Source organism: Talpa occidentalis, unplaced genomic scaffold, assembly GCF_014898055.3.
Source record: "Talpa occidentalis isolate TD23 unplaced genomic scaffold, MPIMG_talOcc4v2.1 talOcc4.2, whole genome shotgun sequence".
In the NCBI taxonomy this organism is placed as follows: domain Eukaryota; kingdom Metazoa; phylum Chordata; class Mammalia; order Eulipotyphla; family Talpidae; genus Talpa; species Talpa occidentalis.
This window is the reverse complement of record NW_023602073.1, coordinates 61,082,262-61,104,853: the sequence shown is the minus strand read 5'-3', so window position 1 is coordinate 61,104,853 and position 22,592 is coordinate 61,082,262. Positions and strand designations below refer to the sequence as shown.

Genomic DNA, 22,592 nt, shown 5'->3' with positions numbered 1-22,592 from the left:
TTGTCATTCATTTTTTCTAAAATGCTTTATGAGCTCCCTCTGTCTTCCCCCTCAAAAATTTCTCCCTGTTCCTCCCTTCCTCTGTATCTTTCTTGGTCATCATATATGCAACACTATATTATAATTCCCTGTTTGAACATTCTCCTAACTAGGATATGAATTCCTTTAACTCAGTCTCAGTTATCTTTGGTCTTAGTAAATACTCAATAAATAACATTAAATATTTCATAAGTGAATGCACATTATTTAAGCAATAGGGAGCTATTGCTCTAAAAAATTTTGTCCCCCAAAGGACATCTGATAATGTCTGGAAATAATTTTTGTTGTTGCAACTCCAGGGCGGGGGTGAATTGTGAAACTGACTAGATCGAGACAATGGATGCTTCTCATCAGCTGTGATACACAGGTCAACCCCCGCAACAGGAATTATCTGCCCACACATATTACTTGTACTGAGTTTGGGGAACCCTACTAGAATATTGAAATGGATTTAACCACATTCTTTATTGATTGATTTAAGATTCTTCCTAGAATAGTGAGTCCAACTGGCTCATCTTACAGATAATGAGGTAGTTGGTTGTAGGGCTACACAGCTCTACTTGACTGACATTACTTTTTCAGCCAGCCAGCACTCTCAGTGCCATAGGGACAGAATGGTTTTCTTATTCAGGTTTAGGGGACAAGGATGAGACTATTCAAACTGTAGAAAAATATCATGCAATAGACACATTCACCCTCCTCCCCCATGCCCTCCCCCCCCCCACCCCAGTGGAAAGGTGTGACACAAATCTAGGGCTGAGTGAGAAGAAAGAGTTCCCTCAATAATTCATTTCTGAACAATTCAATCTGCTCCAGGAAATGAGAGATTAGGCTGTGGAAGAGTGAGTTATTTTAAGCCACTCTGCATTAGAACCAATTAAAGCTCTGGAGGGCCCAGCCTGACACAGGAGGATTCACTCTAATTGCTACAGACCAAGGGGATCCAGTATAATTTTCCTCCTATCAGCAAATAATAGCATTTGGGGAGATGAACTCAATCTCCAAGGGAAGCTTTGAAGCACGTATGATAGTTATCTTCCTTTTCAAGTGCCTCAGATTTAGAATACCTCTGATCCTAAAGAGGACCCAGCCATAACTCTCATGAGTGAGACCTGCCATTTTCCTAGCAGTAGTCACATGCTTGGACTTTTTCCATTCAGCTCTGTTGACTTAGAAAAACCAAGTGATTCATGCATAGTACACAGTGAATCAGCAAAGGAAGCAAATGTAGAAAAAAGAATTTGTGTGTCATCTTGAATAAAAGTGCCTTCCAATAAATTTGGGGAATTGTCTTCAAGGGAATCAGCTGAATTTGTTAAGCATTTATTGTATATCATAACTGTCTGGCACATTCATGATTAGCTGGAAATAATATTTGTGGGTCCACTGAGGCTCTAAAATGATTCAGTAGGGATACTAGTTTCTGCAGAAGAAGCTCAACTTTCTTTTCTCAAGTTGGCCTTGGAGCATTAAAGACTGTTCCTGTATTTGCTACTACTGGGGTGAGAATGGTGAAGTTAGTGGGGTGGGGTATGTGATATATGCACAGAAAAGAGTAACAGCAACAGATCCTAACAAGGAAATGCTATCTTACCACTTCTATTTCATGTCCTATTCCTTTCCACTACATCCTCCCCCATAACACACACCATGGGGAGAAGTAATGGAATAACTCTGAATTTGGACTCAAATAGGACTAGGTTTGAATCCCAGTTCTCCTTTTCTGAATCTCACATACATCACCTATAAATTTGGTCCATTAATTTTATCTGTAGTTTGTCAAGGGTTTACATAATGTTTTCATGGCAGAAACATTTTAGACCCATGGCAGGTGATATGTACAAAACACATGACTCATGAATGCACTAAATAAATGTTCTGTCACTATGAGACTCAACCCCTGCCTGAGTAATTTTTGGAAGACAGAAAACTTGGTCTTAAGGATTATTGAGATGGGAATCATGGAATATGGATGGACAAATTAAAAAAAAATCTATATTAGGGCTTCACTTGAAGTTTTAACATCTACTGATTTTCCAAACCTCTTTACAAGATGTAAAAATGTTGGACTTGTGGTTAGCTGAACTTTAGAATTGCTGGACTCTGTATTTAAGTTGCTAGAGAGTGAATTTGTCACTGAGTAAGCTTGGAGAAGGTGAAAGACTTACTGGCCATTGCAATAATCCAGGTTATATATTTCAGAAGTATGTCAAAAAAGCATCACCTCCCATGGGTCCAAGAGAGAACCAAGTTTCTGCCATGAAAGACAAAAGTAATTCAGTTGGTAAATCCGCAGCAAAGAATAAATACAAGGTTGAGGCAGGTCTCCTATGTACAAAGGTGCCCATACTCAACTCTTTATCAGAATCACTGTGAGAATTTTAAAAACTATCTTAGATTCTTGAGCCCCACCGTGGAGATTCAAGGGTTATGGAGGGGCTTGGAATCTTGTTTCCTTTTTATTAAAGTATCAAGGTGATTTTGATGATCAGTCAGGTTTGGAAACAGCTCGGAAGGTGACTGGCTCCAACCCAGGTTCTCCTGCTTTCGAAGTGATTCATTGAGCTGAATCTCACTTCAGAGGCAGTGATTTTGGAGTATGTACCTGAGAAATGACAGTATGTGATGATAAAAGCTACAGATCTTCATCTGTCTATTTTTGACATTCAAGTCATGCTCAGTGAGACCTGCTTCTTCATGATCTCATCTCTAGTCACTCCCCACTGGGCACTCAAAGTGTTTCCCAGTATGCCTTGAACTTTTCTAACTCTTTGCACATCTTCCCTCCCAATCTGCATGAGCTCATCTGCACTGAGACAGGCAGAATGGCATGGAGGTTAAGAGCCTGGCTTTGGCAATAAGGCAGGTTGAAATTCTGGTGTTGTTATGAGCCAACCTACACTATGCTGGTCAACACCCTAAAGGCGGCCATGCAACAATATACAAAGGTGCCCATACCAGAGGGGCCCTGGGTTGCTCTTAAGTAATGTTTAGAAGGAAAACACAAACTTCTATCCTGTTCAAGCCACTATTATTTTGGTCTTTATTAAAAAATCTTAAACTATATCCTACCAACTAGTAGGCCAAGCACTATAATACAGGTGATACGCGTTGCTATAGAAGATGCACTTGGTGCTGACAGAGCATACCTGTGGGAACAAAACCTCACCTTGGAGCAAAGCCTAAACCTCCTTAGAGAAGGAGATAGTCAAGTATTGAGATGAGTTGCACTTTGACGGGTAAGGGAGGAAAGGATTCCCCAGATAACAGGGTGGGCAAAGGTACAGAGGCAGGAAGCAACATGGGATGTTTGGGAAATTATATTAACATTGCAAAAGAGTAGGGTTTGAATGGGAAGTGAGAAATAATAAGGTAGCAATTTGGAAGTAGGTTCTGTTTGGGAAAAGCAGAGGGTATGGTGACCATCAGAGACTTATTATGGGAACTCTCCATACCTTTAGCTACTCCTCATGAGGAAGGACTCTGAAAGCCAAAGATGGTTTCCCCTATGCTTCGCTTTCTAATGAAGATCCCAGATCTGGAAAAGGGCTCAGACCATCATCCCAATCAGTTAGGTTTATTGTGAGGCAGGAATTTCCAAACAGGCCACGGGAGGTTGATAGATTGCTAGGTCTATCAAGACCACCTCAAATCAACCTCAAAGTGAGATCAGTGGTTGAGCAAATTTCACCATGCTTATTAAGGTATTGGGAGGAAGTGGTTTATTTTGATTCAAACAAGTTTCTGCATAGTGCTGAGAGTCAGGAGAGAAGGCAGGAACAGAAATCTTAGGTCATTTTTTTGATATGAAAATAATTTTGATTTAACCATCTCAGATGAATAGTATCTTCCTTAGTCTAAAAATCTACCAAGGGGCCTCCCTGGTGGCACAGGGGTTAAAGTCACAGCACTATCAAGCTATCGCCATCCCTGTGGCCTAAGTTTGATCCTGGCCAGGGAGCTACCCACATGGTGCAGCAGACCTCTCCTGTCTTGCCCACTGCTCCCCTCAGCAGTGTACCTCAGTAAACCTGCCTGTTCTGCTCCCTGCTCTGTCTCTGGTGAATCCTCTCACCCCCTGCACCTCTGACCTACACCCCAGTTCTTGTATGCATAAATAAAAAAAATCTTAAAAACAAGCAAACCAATAAATAAGAACCTACCAAGGTACCAGTTCTCCACAAGTATTCTGATTCCTCTGGGTTAGGAAAATCTTTTCCTCCCTCTGTTTTTTCCCCAGGCCTTTGGTCACCCAATGATTATGGGTCATGCTGATTTCATACTCCATTAACTACCTTTGCTGACCGTGGGTCTGCAATGAGCCTGACATTGCTAGGCACCTATTAGCTCACCTTGCCCTGATATTTTCCTGTGAGGTGTTTCCCTATTTCAGATGGAGAAATACAGGGACAAGTGCCTTGCCCAAGACAAAATAAAAGGTAGAAGCTGGGGATTTTGTTTATTTGACATTTACAACTTAAAAAGTCACAGTTATCACAGTGATACTTATGAAACTTAAAAGTAACTTGCATGGAAATCATTTTATTTTTAAAAAATGTACCAAATTCTATCAAGAGATAAAACTTGGTCAGCATTATTTCCCATTTAAATTACTACTACTTCCTTCTTTCCCACCTTTCTGAAAGCCTCTTCTGGTTCCAAAACCCTGCTTTCGCCTCACTCCATACCATCACCTCTCTAAGCCTCTCTTGTTATAGTAAAAGAAATGGAGCAATAAAGAGAATGAGGAACTTCCCTGTGATTGCATTACAGTACTGGAATTTGAACCCATATGTTCGAAGTACTCTTGTACTTTGGATCATTTCTTCTCTCAACTCACTTTATTCCTCTGCATCTTTGAAGGCCAAGAAAATGCCATGTTCCCCCATAGAAACCTTTAGGCCACCCCTGCCCTCTCTGACCTCTTCCTCTGCCTGGTGAGTTCCTGCCTGCTTTTCCACTGATGGGATACCTTGCAGATAGGACCTGGCATTATTTAGCATTTCACATACTTGTTTCATTTTCCTTATGAGTTCTTTGAAGGCCAGAGGTCATAACGTGACACCTGTTTATAGTCATAGAGCCTTGTAAGTGGTTTGCACAGAGGAGAAAGTGGCAAAAGAGTGGATTCCTGACCTCTGAAGTCAGACTCCGGTTCAAATTTTGGCTTTGCTAGTTGTTTGCTGTGTGACATCAAAATACTTAATCTCTGTCTAAGCACCTTTATGAAGGGTTGTTGAGAAAAAGTAGATATGGTAGTCGGTTTCAGGGGTGTAGCACAGTGCCTGGCACACATGAATCATTCCATAAAGGTCAACTATTATTGGAAGCCAACAAATATTTATTGTTGGTAGTGAATTACTCAAGTTGTCCTCAAGGTCAAAAAAATTCTTTTAAAGGATGAACTGAGACACAAAATCTTTCCATAGGATACAAATCTAAAAAAAGTAACTTGCAAGTTGGAAGGAAGGCCAAATGTTGGGTGGGAATTGCCTCACTTCCCCTCCATCACGTCCATCTTACTACAGACACAGTAATGGCTCCCCAGTGTACAGAGCATCAAAATGACTAACAGCCAAGCGGACGACCACAGAGCCAGTCAGCGGGGTTGGCGGAGTTCCTGCTGCTTAGTCACTCAGAAGGGGCTGGTTTGGCCTCTGAGCCTCACAGGCGCTAATGCTGTTAGGATGAAAGATGTGTCCATTTGGGCCACAAGTCCTGGTGTTCAGAGAAGACTCTAGAAGGTCAACGCTTAAGAGAAGAAATGCAAGGGTTGAAGTAGGAATTTCAAGGGCAAGACTGAGCAGTCAGTTTTGTCAGGAATCAGAAATATGCTACTCTGGGTACACATGCATTTATTTCCGCAACAGCCCATTTCTTCAAAGGACTTTAAAGGGCAAAAACTGGCCTTCCTTCCAATTTTATTCCCATATGTAACTGTGGTAGAGCAGTTTCACCTAAAGCACACCACACCTGCTGCTTTATATGCATTCTCAAAATGCAAAGAGATTCTTCTCCAAATACTTTCAGATAAACTCTTCTTAAGACAGTTTTGGGACGAAGATTACATACAGATTATCTTTGCTGCAATTTGGTGGGTTTTATTTGATCATCTGTCCTGCAAGCCGCAGGAGGCATTTCTCTAAGCATCAGAGCTAAGCACAATAGAACTCAAAATAGAATGATGTGTCAGGTGGGTGGGGAACTGTCAGAAGTAGAGATCTTAGAAGCCAAAGGGAGCTAGGGAGATGCAGAGGAGGGCTAGGAGGAAGCTTCAGATAAATGGATCAGGCAGGATTGACAGGGAAAAGCAGTAGAGCTGGTCTGGCTTTTTGGGAACACAAGTGCTCTGTCATTGGACTGGGGCACAAAAAAGCAAAATTTAAACCAGAAGGTCTTAGGCAAAAGCTATTGTGAGCATCAGCTAAAAGCAGGAGGAGGCAGAGGGGACATGCTGCCACACCTTCCACTATAAATGAAAGAGCTAATAATAAAAAGAATCAATCCATCACCAGATCTGTTTGTCTACAGCAGTGCCCAGGAATTCTATCACCTCACCAGCTTTCTGTCTCTGGCTTCAGTTTCCCCAAATTTAAGTCTGAAGAAATCATCCTGCTCCTGGTCTGAGCCCAAGTTAGTGTCCCTCCTTTGTTCCCACTGGCATCCATCACTGATTTCTGCTTCTTTGACTAGATCTTAAACTCCTAAGGGTTGGGGCTGTAGTTATTTCTGCATCTTCAAAGCCTGGCACAGGGAGGACCATAGAGCAGGTATCCAACCAACAGTTGCTGACTGATGGTCTGTAACATTCTTGGATCAGTCATTCTGATTCTGTCCACCACAGAATTCAACTTGAAGTATGGACACATCCTGTCCCAGAAGCTGTCTTGAGAAGCACTGTGGCCCTGCTCTTTTTGCCCTTGCTCTTTCCTTAACTTCTTTATTCCCATCCCAAATATTACTCTCCTAGGTCCATGCCAACTTAAAGCCATTTTGCTTTTTTCAAACTTCAAGACAGGAGTTCATAAATGTGAAATAATAACCAGGTCTCTAGTTTTCTTTTCCTTTCTACAAGTCCATAGGTCTTGCTCAAGGCTTCTTGGGTCTTAGATTTTCTTGGAAGAAGAACCTGAGATAATGATTTGAATGGAAGAGGTTTACTGGGAAAGTGATTCCAAGAAACGTTGATAATGGAGCAAGGAAATGAGGTAGGAAAGGGAAGGTCATAAAGCAGGTACTGCTGTGGGTAAGCGGGGCTCATGCCTCCTGAGGAGTCACTCTGTGGAACACACCCAAGAGCCATCCCCCAGGAGGCATGAGGGAGCTGGGGTATTTAGCCACTAACTCCCACAGAACATTGATTGGAGGTTATTTGAAGGTGGGGGGAATGACCCCCCACCTCTGCTGCTCTGCCTAATGCATAGTTGAACACACTTCTGCAGCCAGAGGAAACCCCTGGATATTTGTAGAAAGAAGCATCAATCATGCAGCCCCAGTGAGGGGCCCACGGCAACAGAAGCAGCACCTTCTGTGACACCTTCTTAGTCTGATGCCCCACAGTTCCCATTTCTGCCTCCCAGTTTGCTTTACTTGGATTGAAACATAAAGTCCTCTAGTTGGAAGAGATCTGGTCATTGGGTAACCAAATCCCTTTTCACTTCAAAGACCCTCTTGCAACATGCCCGACAAGTTCTTAGTCAGCCTCTGCTCCCACACTGCTAGGGGCGGGGATGTCAGAGTGCTGAATGCCAGTCCATGCTGTTTCTGGAACAGCTGAGTTGTAGAAAAATCCTTTTCAGTTTCCACATTTGTCACCATGTAATTTCCAACTTTTCTACCTTTTGGAGACACAGAGAATGAGTCTCCTTTCCCACTCACAATCCTCCTTTTAATAGTCTTTAAAACTAATAATATGTTTTTGTGATGATTTCTTCTCTGGCTCAAATCATCCACTGCCTTTACTACTCTCACGCCAATATGGTCTTTAGATTAGGCCTCCTCAACAGGGGTCCAGATCTGCTTTGGGGGGACACTTGGCACTGTCAGAGACAGTTTTGGTTGTTACAACTAGCAGAATCGAACTATCACCAGAAACACTTATTATCTGCAGTGGCCAGGATGGTGACCAGGTATGCTGCCAAGTGTCTACAGGACACAGGACGACACTTGCCACAAAGAATTCTATGCACCCAAATGTCTAAAGTAGCAGGGTTGAGAAACCTTGCACTGGACACATCACCCAGCTCACTCCCCCTATAGCTTGCCAGATATAGAAAGCATCGTGTTGAGAACTTTGCATGTGGAACCTGCAGGGATACAGCCACAGTGGAATAGCTCCTCTCTCATAATGACAGTAAGATTCCCTGTAGTGGCTAAAGCATCCACCACATATGTTTTAGCTCCTTCTCTAGTCTGTGGTCAGTAGAAAGCTCAAGTCCTACTCTCAAGTCAATAATTAAAAAATAAAAGCAAATGCAAACCTAAATCAAAACATATATGCAAACCTAAATGGAAGGAGAGTTTCCTCTCAGCATCTCTATAAGCCTTTAATCGTAACTTAAATCAAATTCATCTCAGTTTATTTTTTCCCTAGAGACATTGTAGACTTTTCCTATCACATTTTTGTCACCTGAAAATATGATAAATTGCCTTTTATATTTTTATCCAAGTTATTCCTAACAACGCCGGATAGGACAGACTGATGTTGATCCATTTCTTAATGCTTTTTGAGTAAGACTGTGTTGACCAGCCATGAATCCATTTAATTGTAACTTACATTGTTTTATCTGACCTAAGAAAGCATAAGGTCTAGATGATTTTACTCTAAGTTCTATCAAACAGTCAAGAAATAAGTTAATTTCTATCTTATTCAAAGTGTTCTAGAAAACTGGGCGGGGGTGGGGGGCAGGATGGAGGCATATTTTAGCTTATTTTATAAAACTAGTATCCTAAAACCAAAACATTTCATGTACATATAGTACATAAAAAGAAAAGTATAGGAAAATCTCATTAATGAACATAGATGCAAAATTATTTTTAAACAGTCACCAAATTGAATTGCCCCTTCTAGCTTTTAATTTTATATCTTACAAAGTGACTGAGGTTTATTATGGGAATGGTTTAACAGAAAATTAGCATATCTCACTACATTAATAGATTGAAGAAATCAGGAATGGAACACACGTACACAAAGAAACCTTCTTAAATAGTGGGTATGTATTGGTTCGCTGTTTCTGTGTAACAAAAATACCACAGAATTTGTCAGATATAGTGTAAGTATTTATTTTTCATACAACTTGGGGTAAGCTGGGGACAGCTATTTTACACTGGGCTCAGATGGGCAGCGGAGTTTTAAACACCAGGTCTGTGGGTCATCTGGGTGACTATATCCATGGGATTGTCATTATTCTTGGACCAGCTAGTTGCAAGTTCCTCTCCTGGCATGCAGAGTATTAAGAAGATGTGTTCAATAGGACAAACATACTTCAAACCACTTGCATAATGTCTGCTTTCATCCCACTGGTAAAAGCAGCTTGCAAGGCTGAATTCAAAATCAAGAAATGAGAAGTATACTCTGCTTTATATGGCAGGAACACAAGGAGGAATGAAGAATTGAGGCTTAGGACTTAATACATGACAGTACATATGGTTATTTGATTACTTATATATATCTGGTCTGTACAAACTATTTCATAATGAAAAATGAAATTCGCACATTAAGTACACTTTGGGGCCCTTCTTATTTACTAGTTTTACAATCCTAATCCACAAAAGGAAATGTAGTTCGTTCGTTAGCAGGAATTATTTCACGGTAATCTTTTTCTTGCCTTTTCCCAGTCTTTCAACCTCTTCTAAAAAGGATTTAAATTGGCTTACAAAGTACTGAGACAAAATAAATTTAGAATAAATCAGAAAATACAGCAAAGGGAAAATAAATTTATCAAAGCGGCATGGAGCCAAAATGACTTTAGCTCTTGGTGGATATTTATTGGCTATACTGGTCCTCTTTCCATCCTTCTCTAGCTGTTTAATGCCCCTTCTAGGGGCTCCTTTGTCTCAGGCTTCTCCTGTAGCTACAAGTCTGATGACTGCTTTGTCCTCTTACAGCAAGGGCCCTTGCTGGTAATACTTCCTGTTAAGCATCCCTTGTTGACTTCCTTAATCCTGCTGCACCAGTGTGACTGCTCTCTTTCATTAAGCTCTCTTGTGTAACCCTTTTGAAGGTGCCATGTTTCCTGCTAAAGACCCTGATTGCAACAACCCCTAAATCCCATACCTTAAGTCTACATGCCCACACAAGTAGATCTTAAGTATAGCTCTAAGGTCTCAATGTGATTAACATGTGATAAACATAATAAAAGAATCTTCAGATCCTCAAGAAAAGCAGGCCTACTTCTGACAGCACGATAGGCAAGAAATTTTCTTTGTGGTTACTCAGTGAGGTATAGTGACCCCATTGTTTTCTGTCCCACAAACCATCTCTAATCATTACTCAAATTTTCTTATCCACGCTCACTCTCTATTTGATCTGATCTAGTCTCACAGCTCTAAATACATTACACCGATGACTGCCAATATCTATTTCCAACTCTGACTTTTCCTTGAATTCCAGTTTTCGTTATTCAACTGCCTAACTGCTTATACTGGATACCCAATCGGCATCTCAAGCTCTGCAGGTCCAAAACAAATCTTTGAATGTTTGTTCCATAATCCTCTTTTCCTGTAAGAGGAACAGTGACGTGCAACCTCTGAGTCAGTGGGTGGTGCTCAAAGCCAACTTGATGATAGGAAGCGGTGTTTTCCAGACCCAACCCCCTAATTGGGAGCTGATAGGAAGTTGGGGAGAAACTTGGGTTTTGAGCAATTAAACAGCTAGACTTTTTGGCAGTTTTACTACGGAGGTTTTTGGTAGCTAAACCACTGGCTTATGGTAGTTAAACTGTTGGGCTGTTCTTGAGTGTGGGAGGACCCACAAACTGGGGCAACTCAGTTCCCCTGGGTTTGCTGTTTCATTCTTAGTCTTCCTCCATTTTAGTAAAGTGCCCCATCATTTACCCCTCATGTTTTGGGGACAGATAAAAAATCCTATTACAGAAATCTGTCACCCTTAATTCCTTTCCCCCACACTCCACAACCAGTCCATCTGTATACCATGCTGGCTCTGATCTTCAAAATACATTCAGATTCTGACCAATTCTTACCACCTCTATCACTACCACTCTAGGTCAAACAGCCACTCTCCTCATACTGTAACTGTTTAGGGCAACTAGGGGAGCTAAAATGTCAAAGTTGGCATTGGTGGAGTCTCAGTTGTGTGCCTACAACTGCATCTTCAGGACACAGCTCAGGCTCAGGGTTCAACAACAACACAGTTTCAGAGGAGAGAGAGAAGGTGGGAGAAAGGAAAGAGAGACAGTGTCAAAGAAGCAGCAATGGTTTGAAGGTCTCAGCAGAGGTGCTACCACAGCAAACAGCAAGAGCAATCCTAAGGGCAGAATGGGCAGCATTGGACACCAGACAGGTCAGCACCAAAGGCAACAACACCAGGGTGTGGTGAGGGATGTATCAGAGGCAGGGACCAGTGTTATAGCTCTCAAAGGTGCTGGGCATAAAGCCAACAGCAGCCAGCTCTTTTGGGGATACCTAGCACAGGGCAATGGTGTCATTCAGCAAGTTATGGCAGAGGCACAATCAGAGATCAGGTCTGCAAAGGCATGGTGCCTGAGGGCTCAGTGTTACAGCTCAATGAAGTGTTACCACTCTAGACAAATCTGACTGCATCTTCAAGTCCTCTTCCAAACTCCACATAGGAAATGTTGGAGCCTGGCTTAAATACTCTCCAGGGTGATGGCCTTTCAAGCCTGATTGGTCATTTTAGTTGATTGGCACCCATGGGAGCTCCAGTCAGATTAGGAGGTTTACAATCCTATATTTGCATAACTTCCCTGGGAAGTCCAATCATATTGGAAGGTTTACAATCCTGTATTTGCATAACTGCCAAAAGGGGGTGAGGGGGAGATTTGCACCATCTGAACCTCATAACTGAACACTATGAAACAAGTGGGGGCAGGGCTCCAATCCGAGCTGTTTGATTAGTACTGATCAAGCTCTCATCAAATCAGTCCATTTTCAAGTCCATTTATCAATCTCCTGCAACCTGATAGTAAAGGGAAGAGCCTGACCCTTGCCCAGACTGGACCTGCATTGAGGTCAGGGCAGGCTCCTGGGCTGGAGGGCTCCAAGGAACCATGGCAAGAGCTAGTCTCAGAGGAGCCAGAGGCACCCATTGCCCTTCATGGGGCTGGGTTTAGTAATTTAGGAGGCTCTGCTTCATTGTTACTGTATCTGCTCCTAACTGGTTTACATCCTTCTACACTTGCACACTTCCAGAGCCCTAACTCTGGCAGCCAGCGTGAGCCTTTAAAAATATGCCACATAGGGCCTCCCCGGTGGCGCAGGGGTTGAGCGTTGGCTTACGAAGCTGCTCGCAGCCTCTACGGCACTGGTTCGAGCCCCAGCTGCTCCCCGGCCACCGGAGGAGGGTCCCACATGGCGCGCAGACCTCTCCTGCCGCCCGCTGCTCCCCTCAGCAGTGTACTTCGGTCCTTCTGCCTGTTCTGCTCCCCGCTCTGGCTCTGGTGAATTCTCTCACCCTCCCGCACTTCTGACTGTACCCAGTGCTTGTATAAATAAATCAATCAATCGTAAAAAAAAAAAAAATGCCACATCATGTCATCTCCTACTCAAAATCCTCTAATTGCTTACCATTATACTCAGAATTCAATAAAGTCTTCAGCATGGCCTATAAGAGATTCCATTACCTGGAACCTGACTACCTGTACATCTTTATTTCCTACCATTCCTTTCTTTCCTCCCTCCCTCTGCTCCAGTTATACTGTTTTACCCAATGTTCTGTGTATAGATCAAGCACACTACTTGAGGTCTCAGGACCTTTGCAGTTTCCTGACTGACTTTTCTCCACATATCTACATGCCTCAGTCACTCATTTCATTTAGGTGTCTGCTCAAATGGCAACTCTTTAGAGAACTCTTCCCTCATCATTGACTCTAAATAGCCCACCATTCCTATTTTATACTTTTTAAATAATCAGTAACAAATATAACATGTAAATAAATCAATATAAATATTAATAAAAATACATAGTTATGCAGTTGTCTATTTAGAATTTAAGAGCTAAGAACCGGGTTTTGTTCACCTCAGCATTCCAAGTGCCTGGTACAATACTCAACACAGTGGGTTTATTTTTTTTAAGATTTATTTATTTATGCATACAAGAACTGGGCTACAGGTCAGAGCTGCAGGGGGAGGGGTTGAGAGTATTCACCAGAGACAGAGTGGGGAGCTGAACAGGCACATTGACTGAAATACACTGCTGAGGGGAGCGGAGGGCAAGACAGGAGAAGTCTGCTGCATCATGTGGGTCACCTCCCTGGCCAGGGATCGAACTGGTGCTGCAGTGGCTGTGAATTGCTTCACAGTGCTGCCTCTTGATCTCTTGCGCCACCAGAGAGGCCCCAACACATCAGGTTCTTGATAAATATTTTTAAATGAATGTCTACATTTGAGTTTGTCTAGTTTCTTGACTCAAACTCAGCAAGATACAATAAATATTTGAGTTTCAATTATGAGTGACACTTAGCTAGATGCTTAAGAGCTTTAAAATCAAACAGTCCCTGACCTGAACTGTGGCCTTTTTGGGTGAGTACTAATTGGAAGACAAGGACGCCTTTGGGGATACTAAAAATGTTCATCTTCTATCCGGGAAGTAGTTATATAGCTGTTTACAAAAGCACAAACCTACTGAGCCAGACTCTTAAGATCTGTGTCTTTTAAGTGGCATCCCAGTCCGTCTATTTTAAGTTTCTGACCTATCTAGACACATCAACAAATAATTTCCATTGAGGCAAGAGCAGGGATAGAGGTCTGCACAGTGTCAGTTGTGAGAAAGCCACTCTCCAAGTGCTAAGATCGGCAGGTCCATTCATAGGAAAGGGCAGGCTTTATCCGGATGCCAGAGCTTCCCACAGACACTGGGACTTCTTCAAAAGCCCTGAGGACACCTTTAAAAAAAAAAGTTTGAAACTTTTTTTTTTTAAGATTTGTCTATACAAGAACTGGGGTACCGTCAGAGGCGGGGTAGGGTGAAAGAATTTACCAGAGACAGAGTGGGGAGCAGAACAGGCAGACGGACCGTAGACACTGCTGAGGGGAGCAGCAGGCGAGGCAGGCGAGGTCTGCCGCGCCATGTAGCTATCTCCCTGGCCGTCTGGGATCGAACCGGCGCTGCAGAAGCTGCGGACAGCTTCACAGTGCGGCGCTCAACCCGCTGCACCACCGGGGAGCCCCGGGACACCTTCTTAAGGACTGAAGGATGCCTGACCTGCTGGGGAGCGGATCCCTGAAGTGCGATAATGCACAGTAGAGCGTCCCTGGGAGGAGCTGGGGCAAGAGAGACCAATGGGGCGGCCTGCACGCCCTAAGTCATTTACCACATAGCCTGAGGAGGTGCACGCCGCGTTCACGCGTCTGGAGGTGAGCAGCACCGGTACCGACAGCCCAGTAACGTCACAAGCCCGCGCTGGGGCCCCGGCGCGCATGCGCAGCAATGAGTAGCTGCGACGCAGGCGCGCTCTGGTCCGGCGCGACGCAAAACGCGGGCAGGAGCCCGGCGGGCGGGCGAGCCGGCGCGCGCTTCCGGGCGGGCGCGCGTCATGGAACAGCGGTTAGCCGAGTTTCGGGAGGCTCGGAAGCGAGCTGGGCTGGCGGCTGAACCCAGCATTTCGAGCCAGAGCACACAAAGCTTGGGAAAGAAGTCGGAAGCTGCTACGACGCCAAAGGCAGCCCCGGGTTGGCTAAAACGGTTCCTGGTGTGGAAACTGAGGCCCGCGAGTGCCCGGGTCCAGCCCGGCCTCGCTCAGGTGAGACGAGGGAGGCTTGGCCCCCGGGACCCGGCTTCGTAGCCTCCCAGGAAACTCTGGCCGAGGCCACGCCCCAGCCCACGTGGCGGCTCCAGGCCTCGCCCCCGCCGAGGAGCGGCCCCGCCCACCACCGGGCCTCAGGCCACGCCCCCTCGCGTCTCGCGGCGGGCGGGGCTGTCGCGCCTGCAACTTTCTCGGGCGCTGGACGGCTTGTCCCCTGCAGCATGCTTTGCGAGATCTCCACGGCCGTGTAGAGCCACAGCCCCCTGCCAGTGCAGGGTACAAGTTCTTACGTGGCGGCTGATAAAAAGTGGCAGTAATTAAGGCTCGTTTGATTTCGCCCTTGGGCCATTTGCAGCCAGGAGCTCACCTAGCTGGTGCTTTAGAAATAGGGTTTGAATACAAAATTTGGCCAGTGCAGCCGGTAACTGCCGGTGAGGGCATAATGCTTCTGCAGCACTCTTGAGCTTTACAAGGGAAGCTTATTCAAGTTCGTAATGATTGTCCAAGGTGGGGAAAAAATTAGTATGATAGCCTTTTTACCGTTCAGGCTGCTTTGGTAATCTGTAATTTTGCAGATGAACTCATAAGTTTTGCCCTTGAGTAAAGTGACAGGTAACTTGCTTACGAAACTCGAGTGCCCGTGGGAATACAGGACAAACCTCAAATTAGTGCTTTTGATAAGGCCTTTGTTTCTTACAAGTGTATAAGAGCCAAACATTCTTTTTCAAAATTAAAATGGACTGGAGCCCAAGTGTACCTTACTCCTCTTAAAATTCTCCTAAGTTCATTTATTATTGTGCGACATCGGGTTTCAGGTATTTTTTTTTTTAAATCAAGGAGGACTTACTGTTACTCAATTTTAATTAGATATTAATCTCCAAAACACGCAGAGTTCCAACTGACTTGCAGAAAGAGTGTAGCAGGGTTCAGACAATCCATTTCCTTGCGTGCAGTTTGTCTCAGGATAACTTTATTGTTGATTAGAACTCACTGAGCACAATTGCTCAAGATTTTAGAATTGACTTCCCCTACCCTTTTTCCTCCTCGCAGCTAAAAAACAATATCTAACCCACACAATGAGTTTTTGACTGCACGTCTCATTTCCAAGGGAATGTGAGATCATTGAGTTGCCCCAGAGAAGCTGAGCTTGGCGATGCTTCTATTATTAAAAACCCAAAAAGCTGACATCCTGACAAAAGGGATGGCCAGCTATTCTTATTAATTACTCTCTTTTTCATAAGGAAGTCTGTCTTAAGCTCATTTTCATTGACTCAGTTATTCCTGGATTTGCTCTGGTATGAAAATTCTCACTGAATTTTTTTCTCTCTGATTTACAGTCTCTCTTTCTAATAACTTGGTGGCACACTATGGTTTGTTGGAGATTTCTTTAGCCTTCTCTTTGCAATTGCTGCTTTTCCGTAGTCATTGATGAGGAAGCCTCAACTTTCTCCTTCCACTCTCTGATTTCTCTTGGGGGAAAATAGTCCTCCCAAATAAATTATTTCTGCAACAAGCTGCAATCACTTTAGGACAAAAATGCTGGTAACTTTTTTTTTTAATCCTGCAGAAAGCTTTCCTCCCCAGCCAGGTCCCACACCAGCCTCCAGTACACCATCTAGTCCCCAGATTCATCCCCCACACACCTGTAGCTCCTTGCCTCCAAACTGGCTCTCATTGACTCTACTTTGGAGTCATCAGGCTAGTCACAACCTTGCAGTAGCCCCTGCTCCCCAAATCAAGAGTCCTCTTTTAATTTCTTCCTCGCCCTCACCATTTTTTCATTCAAGAGCATGCATCCATGCCCACTATGTCCCAGCTACTGTTCTAAATCCTGGGAGACAGTGTGGTCAAGACAAAGAAAGCCCTGCTCCCGCACAACTTGGATTTTGAGTTTGGGGATGTAGGGGAAGGTGGGCAGCGAACCAAAGCTCACAACAATGACTGCTATAAAAGGCAAAAACCCAGAATGCTGTGATAGTGAATGGGGACCGAGGGCAGCAGAGTTCTAGTTCAAACTGGGAAATAGGGAGAACCTCACTGGGGAGGTGACTTATCATAAAAAGAAACCTGGGACCTAAGCCAAGGGCACATGCGATGTCTTTATCCAGGATTCTAAGAGTAAAGGGAGCCAGCCAGGTGATGTGAGGGGGCAGGGGCATTCCTCTCATAGGGAACAACACATGCAAAGGCCCTGAGGCTGGAAAGGAGCTTGGTATTTGAGGAATAGAAATGCCTGCCCTAAATTGTGCCTCTGTGTGCTGTGACAACCCCAAACGCTCCTGCACACAGTTTTTACAGCTGAAGGTGAATTGCTAGTCAACCTAGAACAAATGCCAAAAGAGGCAGAGAAATTTCCACCTCCCCCCTCTCGCTTGTTTCCTTTGCCAGTTCATTTAACCTCTCCCTAGGTTTCTGATCCTTCCTTACTAGCTCCATAAAGCCCCTAATTATGTAAAAAGGGCTTCCCAGGGAGAGCATCCCAGGATCCTAGACCTCTCTGGCCTCTGCTTATCACTAACTGTGTCACTAGAGAAGTTAACATCTCAGTGACTTCCTTGGGAGCAACTAAATTGGGAGCAACAATGCCTGACTCCTGGGTTACAGGTCAGGCAGTCAATAAATGCCTGCCATGAACATTCTTCTTTTTATGCTTTCTGAATAATCAAATAAATTCAGTTTATTGTGGATTTCAAGTCATACATATTCAAAGTGTATTCTGTATCCATTAAGCATCATTTCCTCTGACTTCTGTGTCACACTCTAATCTGTGCCTGCTTCTTTCTCACTGGGCCTCCTGCATCAATGACTAACAATTTCCCTGCTTCTGCTCTTGCAGCCCAGAGTGGTTTTAAATATAAGTAGAATGCATTAGTTCTCTGCTAAGGCTTTCAGTGGTTTCCCATTTCCAGCATCTTTACCATAGCCTGCCTGGCCCTAAATGTTCTGGCTCCTACCCCCTCCTTCCTGCATCATCCCCAACTCTCCCTCTTGCCCAGTACACGGCAGTCACACTGTCCAGATAAGCCACCCTGATACAGTCCCTTCTTGAGCAAACAAATGCTGTCCACATGGGCCAAATCTGAAATGGACACTTGGCTTATTGACTAAATGGGAGGGAGGGGAGTGGTGTTGCTGATAGTATGTTAAGTGACTTTCCAATCTAACTGAAAAGATAATAATTACAATGTTGATGATTAAAAAAAGGCTCTAACAAAATAGAATTTCTAACAACTTAAATCTGATGACCTTTGTTTTTTATTGAGACCAAATAACATTTCTGGTTTCCTTTTAAATTTGTATGTGAAAAGTGTGGATATAACTGAGGAGGAAACAAAGTAAAAAGTTCAGCTGTGTATTGAGAACCTATGTGTGGTGCTGTGGTTGACTTTAGAGACATCTAAAGCCAACAAATGGCAGTCTTGGCCTCCTGCTGCTTATAAACAACCAAGGGACACCACAAGTAACCTTTATTGAAAGGGAAGATGACACATCCCAGTGAGAAACAGAGCTAGTTCCTGCTCTGGGTGGCAGGGGGCGCCCTCCCTGATAGCCCAGGGAGCTTGGGTATGCTAAGAGATTACCCATGCTTGCAAAAGGGAAGGCCAGAAGTTGAGCAATGGAGAGGAGAGTAAGACCAGTTGGAGTAGAAGGTTTGTTTATGGAGTGATAGATGGTGGATGTGTTGGACAGGAAAGCTTTTAGACCATTGTTTTTCAAACTTTAAATCATGACCTTTAAATCATGGTGATGTCAATTTAGAGGATCTTGTCTCTCATTAAAAATAAATTTTAAAATAATATGAGCTTCACGTAGAGTAAGGTTATTTGTTGAAGGTGCTTCACATGTAGTGAGGGGTGTGTGTGTGTGTGTGTGTGTGTGTGTGTGAGTGTGTGTGTGTGTGTGTGTGTGTGTGTGTTGGGTTTGAAAAATACTAGCCTAGAAACCAAGCTCACTAAAGTTGCCCAGGTAGCTTTTAGCACCTGGCAAAGGGGCTGTGTCCTGGCATTTCTGTCAGTTCAATAAATGGAAGTTCTTGGTTTCTAGCCCAAGGAAACTGGATTTTCATCAGTGGCAATAGAAATTTGGTGAAGGTTTGTGTATGAGGTTGAGGGGCATTTCAGGAGATTCACCAGGCAGCTGCTCATAGGATGATTTGGAGCAGGAAGAGATAAGAGATGGGGTGTCTAGTTAGGGGGTACTGCCTTGGACCTGTATAGAATGGTCACGGGGAATGGAGCTGATTGTGTTTAGTGTGTGAAAAGGTTTTTTGTTTCCTGTCTCTGGTATAGTTGAATGGTAGTCTCCGTCTTAGAATCATGTCACTCAAAAAGCTCATCTAATCAAGTTGGCAAAAATATTGACACTGATGGTGCAAAGCTGTGTGTGACTGATGCGTTTCAGTTTCCAGGAAGTTTCTGTAGGAGGCCCAAAGCAGCTCTGACTAGCAGCCGACGAATCTGAGGAAATGTCTCTCATGAATGGGAGTCTCTCTGAATGCTGTAAGGTTTTTTTGGGGTCACATCTCAGTGCTGATCTGTTTGATTCAGTCGGAGCAAGGCGCGTGAGCTCTTTGGAGATGGTTGTTTTAGAGAGCAGGGCAAGAAACTAGAAATCAATGAGCCGGAAGCCTTCCCAGGGCACTGAGAAAGGCCTCTCCAGATTTGTTTAGCTTCTCTCAGCCCCACTACCCTTTAGTCTTACTTTTGTTTGTTGTGTCCTAGGAGGCGACTCAGCCTGGGAGCAGCTTGTCACCACCACCTCAGAACACAGCCGTTCCCCCACCCACGCCACTGGACCAGTCTCTCCTGACCAAAATCACCTTCTTGAAGGTTCTCCTCTGGCTGGTCCTCCTGGGACTATTTGTGGAACTGGAATTTGGTCTGGTTTATTTTGTCCTGTCCTTATTCTACTGGATGTATGTGGGGACACGAGGCCCAGAAGAGAGGAAGGCCGGCGAGAGGAGCGCCTACTCGGTGTTCAACCCCGGCTGCGAAGCCATCCAGGGCACCCTAACTGCCGAGCAGTTTGAGCGGGAGTTACTTTATAGGCCGCTGGAGGGGAGATAGGGCCCAGCCGCTGTCCTGCATCCCTGCCACCTCAGACACATTCCGACTTGGGGACAGACTTGGGGGTTCCAGGTGCCGGAGAGGAAGGACAGCTGGTGGGTTAGCGAGTGACCTCGAGTTTCTTCTTCAGTTTTTCTGTGATCTGCTGCTGCAGTTCTATCCTTGAACAGCTTCTCTTTGCTTTTGTTGAAACTCCCTGAAAGACACTGTGGGTCTGATGCAATTTATAAAACTTGCATACTCAAGAAAGAGATCACCGATTATTTGAGGTGATTTTTAGAGTGCTAGAAAGGCATTGGGGAGAAAATTGTTTAAAATATCAAACTGTTTAAAGTAATGGTTTTGCATACATCAAGACTGTGTATTGAAAGTAAATGTTCTCCTTAAGACTTAATATTTATAGCATTTTTTCCCTTGAAAAGTTTTAGGTTGTGAGTTTGTTTGCTTGTTTACTTTTGCTTCTTGCTTTAAGTCTTCCCATTTCAGGTATTAATGGTATTGAAAAATAAAATTTCTTTAAAGCAGCTGCTTTCAGAAAAGGCATGATCATTGTCAGTGTGTGTCTTCTACTCTCTTCAGTTATCTCCACCACCCCCCCCCCCATACACACACACACAGAGTAAAGAAAGAGAAGACAAAGTCCTCAGTGACTGGGGTAGGGAGAGATTTCACAAAGTCAATATTGGTAGATTTGTTATGTGGACACTAATGATAAATTCAAAAAGAAAAACTTTTGAGTGTGTGCAAAGGGGAACTCTGGATGTGGGACTCCACTTATTGGCTACTGATTTTCTGAAGCTTCAGAGTAAGCAGGCAGGCCCTTTCCCTGTGGGCCTCTGGCGAGAAATTCTGTAGATAGTGATCATCAAGCACGCTTTCAGTGTTCCTCCTCTGGGACAAAGTTAGAGTCTGGGTTCATTAAACATGGGCAAAGTAAGCCATTGAGTTCTTTTTTTGTTGTTCATACTGATGAGTAAGCAAACTCTGGATTTAAAACTTTTTTTTTCAAATTGATGATTTTAAGAAATTAATCCTTCAGTTTGTTTATAACCTCAGACTTCAGTTACTATGAAAGTAACTAATATTTATGAGACTTTACTGTGTAATAGAGGTCTTTTGTTGTTCTTTGTTCATTCTTGCCCAATTTACTTATTATTAGTAACTCTGTGCTCATTTTCTTTCTTTTTTAAAAGATTTATTTATACAAGAACCGGGGTACAGGGCAAATGTGTGGGAGGGTGAGAGGATTCACCAGAGACAGAGTGGGGAACAGAACAGGCAGACTGACAAAATACACTGCTGAGGGGAGCAGCGGGCGAGACAGGAGAGGTCTGCCGTGCCATGTGGGACCCTCACCTGTCGGCGGGGATTGAACTGGCACTACAGAGGCTGCGGACAGCTTCACAGTGCAGCACTCAACCACCTGCGCCACCAGGGGAGACCCTAACTCTGCTCATTTTCAATTGAATTTTTATTTAGTGAATGCCAGGAGACTTTTGATATAATAATGAAAAAAGTGAACATATTCCGAGTTCTTCTAACATTGTAATACAATAAGAGACTGAGATGCTTTATTTATAGAAGGAATTACAGGAGGAGATGTTTAGCTATAAGAGCGTGTTCTCATTACTCACACGTAGTAGCTGACTAGCCCCATGTGTTTCAGCCTTGTTGAATAGTCTTCTGATAAGCATGGCTTCTCTCTCCAGGCCTTGAGTGATTAGGAGTCTGGCTATCTCTCAGAGCCACCCAATTAAGCAGATTTCCCTTTAGCTCACAAAGCAGTTTTTCTTCCATGACTTCTATCTGAACTGGACCTGTAGAAAGTATGGGAAGCAGGCAATTCCCTTTTAAACATGAACATTTGTGTTGTATTTAAGATACATGATTTTCTTTGCTGATTAATTTCCTTGAGGTTTTCTTCATTTCCCAATGTGTAACTTGGGCTTTTCTGCTTCATAAAAGCCAAATACAAGGGAGAAATATCCCTAATCAACTATTCACTGCAATCCTCAGGGCAATAAACATTGTTCTAGGAAATAATATGCATTTTAAAATACATATGTATATATTTGGGGAGAAAATGATTTAAATATATATATATAATTCAAACTTTCCCCTAAAATGAAAGGCCTGTAACTGAATTAGGGACATTCGATTCAGTTAGTAAACCCAGCAAGGTAGGAACTTCTTTTAAGCATAGAAGATACTCAACTTTGGAGTGGATCTCAGTAGTGTTCTTTGAAAAACAACTTTTATAATGAGGTGGCACCTAGGTTGCCTTAAGCCCGTCTTTCATGGAATTTTCTTTGAATGATGTGTCACCTCTTCATGCCTGCCTCTTCCCGAAGGTTACATGAAATGAGACCATTAACTTCTAGGAACAGTGACAATTAAATGCTTGACGGGGAGGAGAAGGAAGGACAGTTCGTATTTGCTTGCTGTTCTTATCAGACCATTAAGCTTTAGGTGCAGTCTTGATTTATTGAATTTAGAAGGCCTATTGATCTCGAAATTTCTGCTCGGGACCTGACCATTAGCCTGG

General features: G+C 43.6%; 1 protein-coding gene and 1 long non-coding RNA gene across 2 annotated transcripts in view; one reads left to right on the top strand and one right to left on the bottom strand.

Moving 5' to 3' along the window:
- Positions 1-14,619, bottom strand: part of LOC129146455 (uncharacterized) — a 34,276-nt gene extending 19,657 nt beyond the window's left edge. Inside the window, exons 1-2 of the long non-coding RNA XR_008553207.1 lie at positions 14,550-14,619; positions 2,208-2,293 (exon numbers count right to left, since the gene is read on the bottom strand). This is a non-coding gene — a long non-coding RNA (uncharacterized LOC129146455). The remainder of the gene's footprint in view (positions 1-2,207; positions 2,294-14,549) is intronic.
- Positions 14,620-14,735: 116 nt separating this feature from the next.
- On the top strand, positions 14,736-20,620 carry SAYSD1 (SAYSVFN motif domain containing 1). The gene is made up of 2 exons (XM_037519642.2): positions 14,736-14,978; positions 19,703-20,620. Exons 1-2 carry the CDS (start codon positions 14,772-14,774, stop codon positions 20,045-20,047), a joined length of 552 nt encoding a protein of 183 aa, XP_037375539.1. The 5' UTR covers positions 14,736-14,771; the 3' UTR covers positions 20,048-20,620.
- The last annotated feature ends 1,972 nt before the right edge of the window (positions 20,621-22,592 follow it).

Coding starts and splice junctions, on each gene's coding strand:
- SAYSD1 (XM_037519642.2), top strand. CDS start 14,772: ATGGAACAGCGGTTAGCCGAGTTTCGGGAGGCTCGGAAGCGAGCTGGG. Junction 14,979..19,702: donor TCCAGCCCGGCCTCGCTCAG/GTGAGACGAGGG, acceptor GTTGTGTCCTAG/GAGGCGACTCAGCCTGGGAG.